The sequence below is a fragment of the Ornithorhynchus anatinus genome, chromosome 8 (assembly GCF_004115215.2).
Source record: "Ornithorhynchus anatinus isolate Pmale09 chromosome 8, mOrnAna1.pri.v4, whole genome shotgun sequence".
Lineage (NCBI taxonomy): Eukaryota > Metazoa > Chordata > Mammalia > Monotremata > Ornithorhynchidae > Ornithorhynchus > Ornithorhynchus anatinus.
The window spans coordinates 12,686,136-12,699,486 of NC_041735.1; the positions used below are offsets into that span (position 1 = coordinate 12,686,136).

Sequence of the window (13,351 nt, forward strand, 5' to 3'; positions counted from 1 at the left end):
AGGAGAGAGTTTATTGGACAAAAAAGAACTTCTCAACAGGATGATTAAAAAACAAAAAAGTGGAACAGTGACTAGGGAAGATTGTGAAGTCCCCATTTCTGAAGGTTACAATTTCTTCCCTGAGTCAGGCCATTGCCTAGCAATCAATCGGTCAATCATATTTACTGAGCACTTAATAAATATACAGAGTACTGTACTAAGCATTTGGGAGAGTGCAGCAGAATTAGCAGACATGTTCCTGGCCCATAAGAAGCTTACAGTCTGAAGGGGGAGACAGACTTTAATATGAATAAATAAGTCACTTATAATGTATAATTTAAAGATTTGTACATAAGTGCTGTGGGGCTGAGGGTGGTGCAAATATCAGGTGTCCAAAGGTCACAGATTTCAGTGCACAGATGACGCAGAAGGGAGATCGAGCTGGGGAAAAGAGGGCTTAATCAGCCGATCATTCACATTTATTGAGCACTTACTCTGTGCAAAGCAGTGTACTAAAGACTTGGGAGAGAAACAATAGAGTTAGTAGATGCATACCCAAGAGCTTGGGTGATGCTGAAATGCTGAAGAAGAATGGCAATAGGTGGGGAATTAGGGTGGGAAGAGGAGAGATTAATCAAAGAAAACCTCCTGGAGGAGTTGTGATTTCAGAAGGGTTTTGAAGATGGGGAGAGTAGTGTTCTGCTGGAACGTGGCTACTAACTCTATTATGTTGTACTCTCCCAAGCGCTTATTACAGTGCTCTGCATACAGTAAGCACTCAACTGATCAATCGAATGGTTGATGAGAAGGGGGAGGAAGTTAGGGACAAGAGGGAGGGTGTGGGTGATGAGAATGAGGCAGTTGGTATACCTTGAATCTAGAGGGGGGGTGGCTGTTCAGGGCCAGATGATCCACTGAGAAATCCTCCACTGATGAGTCTGTAAATCTAAGATAGAGTTTGTGGAAGAGATTGGCTGCAAACTCTCATATCGCTTAGAACAGTGCTTGGCACACAGTGAGAGCTTAACAAATACCATCATTATTATATCTAAGGAGGCCTAATGGTTTGTTCAATTGTTTTCCCGGGAAAATATTAGCAAGATGAAGATAGAATGGTGGCCAAGAAACTGGAGGAAGAGATATTTCTAAAATAAATGAGCTTCTATGCTAAATCTCCCGAGCGCAGTGGCTAATTTCCAAAAAGACAGAAGTCACAAAGAAACTGTAACTTGTGCTCCAGAGCAATGGGAAATCTTGAAATCAAAAATCACAAAAAGGGGGGATCATGTTCCACCCCTCTCAGCTCCCCAACATCCCTTTAATAACAAACTGAATTTATTGTATAGCATCCCCTCAGCTTCTCTACTGCCTCTTTTATATGAAAGAGGATCTGGGTGAGAATGAGCTCCTCAGACAGGGACATGGACTGGGAGGAAGGCAGGAGGAGGGACAAGGATAAGGAAGCACATGCTTCAGTCCCAAATCTCAGAGACTAACTGTTTGTCTTTCCACATTTTATAGGGTCAGAGGTGAAATTAGAAGTATAGTGCGGCAGATTCCCTATTTGACATCCGCATGGACTTATGTGTCCATGCACACACACACAGACATACACACATGGGCTAAAAGAAGGTCTTTCTCTTTTTACATGATGCAAAGTTTTCATAGATGATGCTCCCAGCGCTGAGCAACATTACTATCCACCTGGGTCTAGACCAGGTCCGCGTTGCTGAAAAGCTCGGGCCACTTTCCTCCTTCTGTTCCAGCCTTCTCTAAGCTTCCCAGGCAGTTCCAACTCAAATAGAGAGAAGGCACGAGGAGCGGGGGAATCCGAGAGAGTCCTCCAAGCACCTGCGGTATAATGGCAATGATGGTAGAAATTTGGTTTCTCTTACACAGTATACCAAGTGATCTATGTGTCGCTGTCCCCTAACTTTGTATGCTTGTGTGCCCCCTTCACTCAGTCGTCCTAATCTACACTGTGAGCCCACTGTGGACAGGGATTGTCTCTGTTGCTGAACTGTACTTTCCAAGTGCTTAGCCAGTGCTCTGCACACAGTAAGCGCTCAATAAATACGATTGGATTTAGGGCCCCCCCACCCCCCGCGGGTCCTAAAGAAGCAGTGTGGTTTAGTGGAAAGGGTCCGGGCTTGGGAGTCAGAGGTCATAGGTTCGAATCCCGGCTCCACTGCTTGTCAGCTATGTGACTTTGGGCAAGTAACTTAACTTCCCTATGCCTCAGTTACCTCATCTGTAAAAGGGGGATTAAAACAGTGAGCCCCACGTGGGACAACTGATCACCTTGTATCCCCCAGCGCTTAGAACAGTGCTTTGCACATAGTAAGCACTTAACAAATACCACCATTATTATTAGAGAAGCAGCGTGGCTCAGTGGAAAGAGCATGGGCTTTGGAGTCAGAGGTCATGGGTTCGAATCCAGGCTCCACCACTTGTCAGCTGTGTGACTGTGGGCAAGTCACTTAACTTCTCTGTGCCTCAGTTACCTCATCTGTAAAATGAGGATTAAGACTGTGAGCCCCACGTGGGGCAACCTGATTCCCTTGTGTCTACCCCAGCGCTTAGAACAGTGAAGCAGCTGTCAGAGAAGCAGCGTGGCTCAGTGGAAAGAGCACGGGCTTTGGAGTCAGGGCTCATGAGTTCGAATCCCAGCTCTGCCACTTGTCGGCTGTGTGACTGTGGGCAAGTCACTTCACTTCTCTGTGCCTCCGTTCCCTCATCTGTAAAATGGGGATTAAGACTGTGAGCCCCACGTGGGACAACCTGATTCCCCTATGTCTACCCCAGCGCTTAGAACAGTGCTCGGCACATAGTAAGCGCTTAGCAAATACCAACATTATTATAACAGTGCTCTGCACATAGTAAGCGCTTAACAAATACCAACATTATTATTATTATTATTACTAAATACTACTGAATGAAATACTAACATCATCATTAGTGTGGCTCAGTGGCAAGAGCCCGGGCTTGGGAGTCAGAGGGCATGGCTTCGAATCCCGGCTCTGCCACTTGTCAGCTGGGTGACTGGGGGCAAGTCACTTCACTTCTCTGGGACTCAGTTCCCTCATCTGTCAAATGGGGATGAAAATTGTGAGCCTCATGTGGGACCACCCGATGACCCTGTATCTCCTCCAGTGCTTAGAACAGTGCTCTGCCCATAGTAAGTGCTTAACAAATACCCACATTACTTTTATTCTTCTTCTCTGGGCCTCAGTTCTCTCATCTGTCAAATGGGGATGAAGACTGTGAGCCTCACGTGGGACCACCCGATGAGCCTGTATCTCCTCCCCCAGTGCTTAGAACAGTGCTTTGCCCATAGTAAGCACTTAACAAATACCCACATTACTATTATTCTTCTTCTCTGGGCCTCAGTTCCCTCATCTGTCAAATGGGGATGAAGACTGTGAGTCTCATGTGGGACAATCTGATGACCCTGTATCTCCCCCAGCGCTTAGAACAGTGATCTGCACGTAGCATTTAACAAATACCAACATTATTATTATTATTGTTATTCTCTGGGCCTCAGCGACCTGTCAAATGGGGATGACGACCGCGAGCCCGACCCGGGACCACCCGATGACCCTGTATCTCCCCCAGGCTTAGAACATTGTTGTGCACATGGTGAGCGCTTGGGAGTCAGAGGTCATGAGTTCGAATCCCGGCTCTGCCACTTGTCAGTTGTGTGACTGTGGGCAAGTCACTTCACTTCTCTGGGCCTCAGTTCCCTCCTCTGTCAAATGGGGATGAAGACTGTGCGCCTCACGGGGGACAGCCTGATGACCCTGGATCTCCCCCAGGGTTTAGAACAGTGCTCTGCCCATAGTAAGCGCTTAACAAATGCCAACATTATTATTGTCATCACCACTAGTATGAGGAGCGGATAAACTACAAGTCCCAGCGGGCCGGGCGGGGGCGGGGGCGGGGGCCGGGCCGAGGGGGCGGTGCAGACTACAAAGCCGCGGGCCGGGGGGCAGTGCCGGGGCTCGGGGCGGCGGAGCGCGGAGCGCAGGGTCGGTGCTCAGAAGGCAGAAGGAGGAGGAGGAGGAGGAGGAGGAGGAGGAGGAGAGGCTGGTGCTGCTGCTGCTGCATGGGCGGGGGAGGGCGCGAAGCTCGCCCAGGCCATTTCCTCGCCCGGCCGCCCGCCCACCTGGCAGCCTCAATGATCGTTGGCCGGCGCCGGCCTTGGGAGCGCGTCTTTGGGGGGGAGCGGAGCGGCCCCGGCGGGCGCTGTTAGGGCCGGGATGCTGCTGCAGCAGTTGCAGCAGGAGCAGCAGCAACTGCAGCAGCAGCAGCAGCAGCTGCAGCAGCAGCAGCAGCAGCAGCGGGCGTCGGCGGGGGGCTCGGGGAGCGGGCGACCCCCGGCCGGCAACATGCACGCCCCGCACAAGGACACCACCTTCACCAAGATCTTCGTCGGCGGGCTGCCCTACCACACCACCGACTCCTCCCTGAGGAACTACTTCGAGGTCTTCGGGGACATCGAGGAGGCCGTGGTCATCACCGACCGGCAGACCGGCAAATCCCGGGGCTATGGTTTCGTAAGTGCCCTCCCTCCCCAGCCCCTCCGTCTCCCCCAGCGCTCAGAACAGTGCTCTGCACAGAGTGAGCGCTCAACAGATACCAACATTATTAATCCGAGGCTATGGTTTCCTAAGTGCCCTCCCTCCCCAGCCCCAGCCCCTAGAACAGTGCTCTGCACGGAGTGAGCGGTTAACAGATACCAACATTATTATTATTAACCCGAGGCTATGGTTTCCTAAGTGCCCTCCCTCCCCACCCCCTCCATCTCCCCCAGCGCTCAGAACGGTGCCCTGCACAAAGTAAGCGCTTAACAGATACCAACATGATTATTAGTATTATCATACCCCCCCTTCGTGGAGGGCGCCTCTCTTTTAGGGCCCCCCCAACCCCCCCCCGGAGCTCCACCAGTCCCCAGAAACGCCCCCAAGGGTGGGCTGCGCCAGAGGTGCCCAAACTCTGGGTGCCCACCCTTCCCCCGACCCCTCGGAGAGATCCTCTTATTTGAGGGGGGTCCAGAGAACCCCACCCCTCCGGCCCTGTTTCGGTCCCCGACTTGCACCTGCGGCTGCCCCTGACCCAGGCGAGCCTCCCCGAATCAACCAGCCTGTGAGTAATAATAATAATAATAATTATGGTATTTTAATAATAATAATTATGCCTTCTCTATTATATGCCTCCTGGGGAAGGTCCAGGTTCTGTGGCCATATAATAATGATGATGATGATGGCATTTATTAAGCGCTCCCTAAGTGCAAAGCTCTGTTCTAAGCGCTGGGGGAGGATAGAAGGTGATCAGGTCGCCCCACGTGGGGCTCACGGTCTTCACCCCCATCGTACGGGTGGGGTAACCGAGGCCCGGAGAAGTGAAGTGACTTGCCCAGAGTCACCCAGCTGACAAGTGGCTGAGGCGGGATTAGAACCCGTGACCTCCGACTCCCCCCAGCCCGGTCTCTTGCCACTGAGCCACGCCGCTTCTCAGCGTGAGGGGTGTTTCTTGAGCCCCTCCTTCTGTGCAGAACCCCGTACTGGACGCCTGGGAGACTACAATAAGAGTCAGCGGACCGGATCTCCGCTCGCAAGGCGCTTACAATCTAGCGGAAGAAAGAGGAAAGTTCATTCTTCGGCCAGCCCCTCGGCTGCCTTCTTTCCTTCTTTCCTTCCTTCCTTCTTTCTTTACCCAAGGCCCCTTGCCTTCCCGCCGTCACCCCCAGCCCCTTTCTGCCCGATTAGATAGACCTGTCTGGGGGAGAACTGGACGGAAAAAACAAGCGCCGCTTAGCCCTCGCCTACAAAAAGTTCATCACGAGGTTTCGTGACACCAAGGCTGTTCGGAGGGTGAAAGTGGGGTGGCCTGGGGGAGGGGCTGGGGGGGCTGGGAAGCTTCTGGCCCAACGGGGAGGGAGAACGAGCCTCCCCGAGGAGAGGCAACTGAAATGTTCTGGTGTGTTGCTCGCTCCCTTTAATTCCTGACCCGCTACTTCTAAGGCAGATGCAGTCGAGCGTCTTATCTTCGCCCTAAGTTTTTACCCTTCTTCCCTTTCCCCAATTTGCAGAGGGGAAGTTTGGCCGTTTGGCTGTGGCTCAGTGCCGTTCTGGAGACGCGTCCCCGCTTCCCGTAGGATATGAGGGGAGGGTAGAATAAAGTGCCCCAAAACAAAGAAACGGTAGGCAAGAGACCGCTGCTCACCTCGCTTCTGTTACCGCTCCCCGCCCCCTCGCCCCCCGCCTCTTGGTAAAATAGGAGTATTAAATCTGGGAGCTTAATTCCTCAGAGAATCAAAGCCAACTCTGGAATTCGGAGCGGGAGTGAAGAATTAAAACTAGCTTATGCTTGATTCTAGGTGACAATGGCAGACAGAGCTGCAGCGGAAAGAGCTTGTAAAGATCCCAACCCCATCATAGATGGCCGAAAAGCAAATGTTAACCTGGCCTATTTGGGAGCAAAGCCAAGGAGTATTCAGACTGGTGAGGAGCATAGACGTGTGTTTGTATGTGTGTGTGTGTGTGTGTCTCTAAATTGGGCAAGCGTAAAGGCAACTTGGTGGAAAATATGAATTTAAACTACACTGTCTAATCCAGCTGTGGAATAAGCTACCATCAGTTATCATGTGTTCATTAAAGGGAGGAACACAGCCCCGTGCTCCTGGTCATCACTTTGGCATGTGGGCTCAGATCAGACGCTGCCTCTGTGTGCTTTGGATTTCCTCCTTTCTCCCCTTCCAAATTAGGGGCAGAGGGATTACAAACCAACCAACTTGTAACCTGGGCCCATGTGGTTCCATCTGAAAGAAGAGATTGTTCTTAAGGGTTTCTTCTAGAAAGCAAATGAGATCGAACAAGTATCGAACAAACTTTCCAGAAGAAACCAAATAAGATAAAGTATCGAACAAACTTGTCCCGTAACTCGTAACGGAGGAACGTGCCCAATGTGATAACCACCTCTTTTGGGATACTTCTGCATCTGGAAGTGGGAATCTGGATTATTCCTTGAATCAAAATGCATGTTATACGGCTTAGAGATGGAGACACCGTATATACGTGTGAGACCTTGGCATTGCACTTGTTTAATATTTCCCACTAAGCTTTCGACTCCTTCAATTTTAGGTTTTACAATTGGTGTGCAGCAGCTACACCCAGCCTTTATTCAGAGGCCGTACGGGTAAGTGGACTTCTCTTTGTCATTCCTGGACAATCCTTGTAGAGTAAGAACAGTCAGTCGGCTTCCCGGTTTTTCAAAATGTGTGGAAATCCCTGAGTCAGAAAGAAGTCTTTCATGCCAGCAACTCCAATGAAATGCAGAACTCTCTATCTTTTAAATTCTGGCTTTAATCTAACAACCGAAATGAAATGTAGAACTGTCTATCTTTTATATTCTGGCTTTTAATCTGTCTTTCAAAACCCATGCCGGTGCTATTGAATTGACTGTACCTGTAGTCTGCTCAACAGGGTGATCCATTTTTCTCAGGTCTGAAGAAATCTGATGGTTTGGAGAAGAAGCCTGGCAGTAAAAATTCGGCTTATGAAATGTTCTCATCACAAGAAAATCGAGTTCTTTGAATTAAGGCTCTGCTATACTTTTATGGGCTAACGCTCTGGCTACAGTTTTAGGGGCGACAACAAAATGCATCCAAGTCTGATACTTAATGAAAGGGACATTAGGTCAAAAATTGATTTTGGCCAGATGTTATTCAGCGCCTGAATAGTCTGCAGAAGAGGGCTATTGTCTGCCTCTTTCAATAGCTTATACCATCCCTACTCAGTCAGAAAAGTCCTCTTTTTGTATATCTAATAGGATCTGGCAGCTGCTGTGGAAAAGACAAGTGTGCTTCAAGAGAACAATAGATACTGTCATACTGCCTTCATTTAACTGCTTAATGATTGATGCGGGTCTCTTTGTACACTGCAGAAAGGGAATATTGATAGGGCTTTTTATTTTTTCAAAGAAAAACATGAAGTTTCTTCAAACTTTTCATATTCTCTCTTGGGGGACTGAGACAGTGTTTCAATTAGTACTCTATTCAGCTCAAATGGGTCTCCTCCTTGATGCTAGGGCTCATTATGCGCTCTCTCTCCCCAGGCTTGTGGCGAGGTGCTCTCTGCGGGCTGGGTGGTGTTCTTCTAAACAGTTTACATATACGAAAGATGTGTTGCCAAAATATTCACCCTGGGTGCTTTAGTGTGTAATCAAACACTAGTTTGTATAAATAGTTGAGGCAATCCTGGAAGGTCCCTATCCCCCCTCTCCCCTGTTTCGCTTCCCCACCCCCCACAGTGCAGAAAAGTTTTGTGGCTGATGGTGACCATCTTCCACCTGACTGTTTACCTCATCTCTAGATACAGAAAGGAAAAAGTGACAACCTGGACTGGGTTGTCCTGTGAAAGATGTGGTAGTAGTTTGGGCAGAATATGTAATTTGTGGCAAAAATCCCTCTTCTCGCCTCCTTCATGTCCCCCACCTGAAGAACCCAATCGTGACCTCCGCAGCGGACGGTAGTAGGAAAACAACTGCATAATCCACCCCAGAGAGATTTTCTGCGGGACTCTATTTATGCAAACACCCTGCTACTTAGCCTCGTGCAAGAGAGTGGAAAAGTTAGGATTCAGTTCCCCGTACAACCTTAAGGTTAAATCATGAGATACTTCTAGTTCCATTAAGCACTGGTATTTTGCTGTTAAATCCTAGGGTAGGGACTTCCCTTATAAGACATCCCAGTGAATGTTCTAGTCTGCCATGAAACCAGAACAAGGAGCTTGGCGGCAGGGGACGGACTGCATTCCTCCTTATTTACAAGCATCAATAAATGGAAGAATTTCAGTGCCATCTGGCTCTTTAGTTTGGTTACCGGTCACTGAAAATGTGGTTAAAATCGAATGTGTCACCCACCCCGGACTGTGAACAGCCCCAGCCTCACACATGATTTCTTAGGAAAGTGATCAGGTGTTTGTTCACATAGTCAGCAAAGTTTGGCCGTCAGCTCCCCTTTTGTCTTTTCCAAATAATCGGCCAAGGGAGAGCAGTCTGACTCAGCTCCACTTTTGTCTACTTTGAGGGCAACCTGCAGAACTAAAATGCCTAATATCTTGTAGCAATGGAAGGGATGTTCTCACAGTTGGTTATCGATTTGCCTAAGGCTAACACAGAAAAACAATTAACCATTTCCCTACCGCGTAATACCTGATGTATCATAACCGGACTTGACAAAGTGGAACACCTTGCTGTCCATTTCTGTGGAATAATGGCACTTATTTTGAAAGGCCTTTATGCAGCATGGATGGGGTTCATATATCCATCACATCCAACTTAATCCTGGCAAATTAAAAGTAAAATTTTTGGAGGCCTGGACTGGCCAAGTTCTCCTTCTCCTCCCTCCCGCCCCCCGTTCTCTCTTTTTTAAGTCGTCTTCTAGAACACAGAGAGCAAAAGACCTTCAGGCTGCCCGCGTATTTCCAGGGTTTAAGGGGTCTGAGATGTAAATGTGACATAACGGGATCCTAGTAGTCCTTGATAACTGGGGAGATAAACTGGTTAGGCTAGCTTCCCTGTTTGTGCCAGCCCAGCAGAAGGCTGAAAGAAAATAAACTGCAAAGACCCAGGATCCTTGGGGAAGGTGGACTTGCACAGGCAAAATATTGTGTTAGGGCTCAACACGTATCTGGACGATGCCCCTTCCAGGAACTGTGGGGTGTGTCAGAAACCTGATGAAAAGGAACTCCAGAACAAGCAGTTTGCTTTTGGCCTTGAAACAGTTGGATCCCTCTTAGGCAGTTTCAGAATTATCAGCCTGCGCTATAGAGTCGATCCGCCATTCCAACTGGCCCCTAGTGTGGGCTCCACGTGTGTTTAATGTCTTCATGGGAGGGATGAAGGAAGTAGGTTTGGGATAATCCTTAAGAAGCCGAAGGCTGGCCTTTACTGCCATGTTCCTTAAGAGTTGCTCAGTGGGAGTGAAAATAAAAAGGCGGAAATGAGCTTTCATCTCTTCTGTGGTTAGGGGTTTTTAAAAAAGTCACATGGGCTGTTTTTACTTTTTTTCTTTTCTTTTTTTTTTTCCTTCAAGCTTTTGACAAGCAGCGGGCCCCACGCTTTGGCTTCCTGTTTTACGGCTCATCGAAAATAGAGGCATGAGACAAGCACACAGCCCTCCCCTTCACTCCTAAGTCTCTCTTGGGGAAGCCTGTGTTGCACCTGTTGTTTCCCCAGGCCAAAAACGCAAATCCTTTTTTGAGTCATATTCAAAGACAGACACACACACACATACAGATCTGTTTTCCAAGTGGCTCTGCTTCTAATCCCTGAGCCCTGCCCCCACCATCCAGACCACACTCTCACAGTTTGCAAAAGTGCTTCCTTTAGCTCTGGGTGTGGTGCCCGCCTGGGTTTGTAGGACAGTCGTGTAGAGGGAATGGCAACTGTGACTGTTGACACCAGTAGGTAGGCAGTACCAAAGCACCCCAACCCTTCTGCATACAGAGAAAGGTCGGGAGCCCATCTTCTTGTCTGCATCCAGCTATCCTCCTGAGTCACTACCGCTTCCCTCGAAACTCTTGGGGAGACCGGGAGGAAGGGGATGGGTAGAAAGGGAGTACGGGTGGGAGGTTCTACAAGATGTACAAGATAAGGCCAAGCATGGCTCTGGCTTGAAACTTGAGGAACACAGCATCTCAGTCAGTCCTCTGGTACAGCTGGTACCCCAAATTAATAGAGCCTTTTACCTCCCCCCTACCCCAACCCCAAATATGGAACTTGAAAATTGTCTGCAGTGCACTGACGCACCCACAGAATAATGTTGGTATTTGTTAAGCGCTTACTATGGGCCGAGCACTGTTCTAAGAGTTGGAGTAGATACAGCATAATCAGGTTGTCCCACGTGAGGCTCACAGTCTTAATCCCCATTTTACAGATGAGGGAACTGAGGCACCGAGAAATTAAGTGACTTGCCCAAAGTCACACAGCTGACAGGTGGCGGAGCCAGGATTAGAACCCATGACCTCTGACTCCTAAGCCCGGGCTCTTTCCATTCAGCCACGCTGCCTCTCTAAGATTGCCACCCACCAGCTCCCTTCTTCTGCAGAGGTTATTTTATGGACACACGCTGCACTTTCTAGTTTCTTCCCATTTTGTGCTAAAGGCAAGCAGCAGCACCACTGGTGGATTTTGAGTCACCTTTTTTTTTTTCAGGGGTCCCAGAGCGGGTGACAGAGCAGCTTCCCAATTCTTTACATGCAGATTACAGTGTGGAAGTGGAGTGTTGACGGAGACACAGATAGGGGGATTTCAGGGTGGGGACAGCTACCTCAGCCAGCACTCCTCCTCCTGCTTCATTTTCCTTGCCCACACCGCCTCTCCCATAGATAGCTCTTTGGGCTTGATGCCAGCAAAGCCTTTTTGGGGGCTGCTTTCACAGTATTACCTCTGGGTTTTCTTCATAGAGGATTTGGGGAAGGGTCATGCTTGGACTTCTCTGTGATCCTCAGAAGGGTTTTGTTGGAAGCAGGACCTTGGCTCTGGAGTGGAGTCTTTATTGAATACCCACACTCTTCATTACACGCTTGTTGAAGCAGAGCCACAGCCTCTTTTGCCCCTACTCCCAAAGAGGCAGAATAGGTAAATATATCTCGTTCCTGTCAGTAAGTACAAATTAACTTAAACCCATGTAACATCTGCAGGATATTTTTTGCAGTCTTCTCTCTCCCCATCGTAACTGCACGGTTTCTTTTCTTTCCCAAATGTCTCCTTTTCCCTATGGTCCACTCTGTGTCCCGTCTCCTGGTGGCTTCCTTTTAATTTGTCCCTCTAGTCTCCTAGTTCCTCTCTTGCTGGTTACCATAGGTCTTTGTGTGAGGGTTTTGGGCAAGTCCACTCAGTGGTTTTGCATCTGTGACCATCTTTCCCTGAATCAGTCTGTGATATTTACGGGGCATTTACTATGTGCAGAGCACTGTTCTAAGTGCTTGGGAAAGGACGGTACAATACTACTGATAGACGTGATCCTTGTCCACAAGGAACCTACGGTCTGGCTCCCCCTTTACTCGGTAAGCTCCTTGATTACTGGGATCCCATCTTGCTTTTTTTTGTATGTGCCTCCGATGCCTATTCATTACCGTGCTCACAGCAGAAGGTCAGTAGGTATTGTTGATGATTCTGGCCTTTTCTCACCATAGCTTCCGACTCCCCGTCTTCTTGATTTCTACCCCACTGCTCACGCCTCGATTTCCTGACCTAGCTGTATGTCGTCGTCCCCCAGGTCAGCGGGATATGATTGAAGCAGTGATTCCTGGGGGAGTTGGACATTCAGCTGTGCTCTTAAAAAATAATAATTTCTAAAAAGACAATGCAGTATAAAGGATAGGAGGCCCCTCTACTCAGAAGGAGCAGCTTGGACCATAAGACCATTGAACTAGCCACTGTTGGGCTGGAGAAGCCACTGAATTGATATTCAGATATTCAGGCACCTTCTGTCTCTTCCAGATGAGACCATTTCTTGCCCCTTAGGTGTTGGCATCAGGACCCCCAGAAGGCAGAAATGAAGAAATTTGGCTACTGGTATTTTAAGAGGCTGCTTTGCATTTTTCAAATAACACCCCAGCTGGAACCAGGTTAATTTTGCAGAGTCTTTTGTTTTGCGTTTTCAGTGCGGTATAGTTGTTGCTTTCCCCTAGACCATCTTAAATCTACTCAATCCATCTGACTCTGCAGTTTTCTGTGAGGCCCATGTCACTCTCCTTTGTAGGAGCACACAGAGGTTGATGTTATTTTGGTCGGTTGCAGCGTGTTTATTTCTGGGCTTTGTTTGACTTGAGTGGGTAAGGGGATGTCATTAGGCAAAAATGACACGTCTTTGTCCCCAAGGAACACAGCCCTCCCCGTCTATACTCAGTGCCTTGGTTTCCCATGCCAGCCCCAGCTATGCCCATTCTGGTCAGAGAAGCAAGGGTTTGGACCCTCAGCCTCTTTTCCTTTCTGTTTTTTCCATGGTATCCTGGGCGACTGGCTTTGTAAAAATCTTCTGGTTGCCCTGAGAAGTATTGTGGGTGGATTATGCTCAGCTTTGTTTGAGTTAAATGGCTCAGCACCACTTATTAGATGGTGGCTCAGCGCAGACTTGGTGCAAGTTATTGGGCGGGGGTGTGTGCGAGGGGTTGAGAGAGAGAAAGACATACGCACACACACACACACACACACACACACTGCTCCAAATACTTCCTCAGGAAAAGTGAAATCCTTTCCCAAGGCTGGGAAAGCTGGCTTCCCCGGCATCCTATTTTACCTGTCTCTTTCTTTATGTGGACTCCTTCCTGACTCCCGTTCTAGATCTGATTACCCTCAGGATTGC

At 48.8% G+C, this 13,351-nt stretch overlaps 1 protein-coding gene across 3 annotated transcripts in view; it reads left to right on the plus strand.

Moving 5' to 3' along the window:
• Window positions 1-3,990: 3,990 nt before the first annotated feature.
• Window positions 3,991-13,351, plus strand: part of RBM38 (RNA binding motif protein 38) — a 35,636-nt gene continuing 26,275 nt past the window's right edge. For all 3 annotated transcript variants that reach the window (XR_005660266.1, XR_003761502.2, XM_001510435.4), the window contains exons 1-3: window positions 3,991-4,535; window positions 6,359-6,482; window positions 7,122-7,176. Coding sequence is in view for 1 of the 3 variants with exons in the window: in XM_001510435.4 (XP_001510485.2) it covers window positions 4,239-4,535; window positions 6,359-6,482; window positions 7,122-7,176 (476 nt within the window). In the remaining 2 variants the exon portion in view is untranslated. The remainder of the gene's footprint in view (window positions 4,536-6,358; window positions 6,483-7,121; window positions 7,177-13,351) is intronic.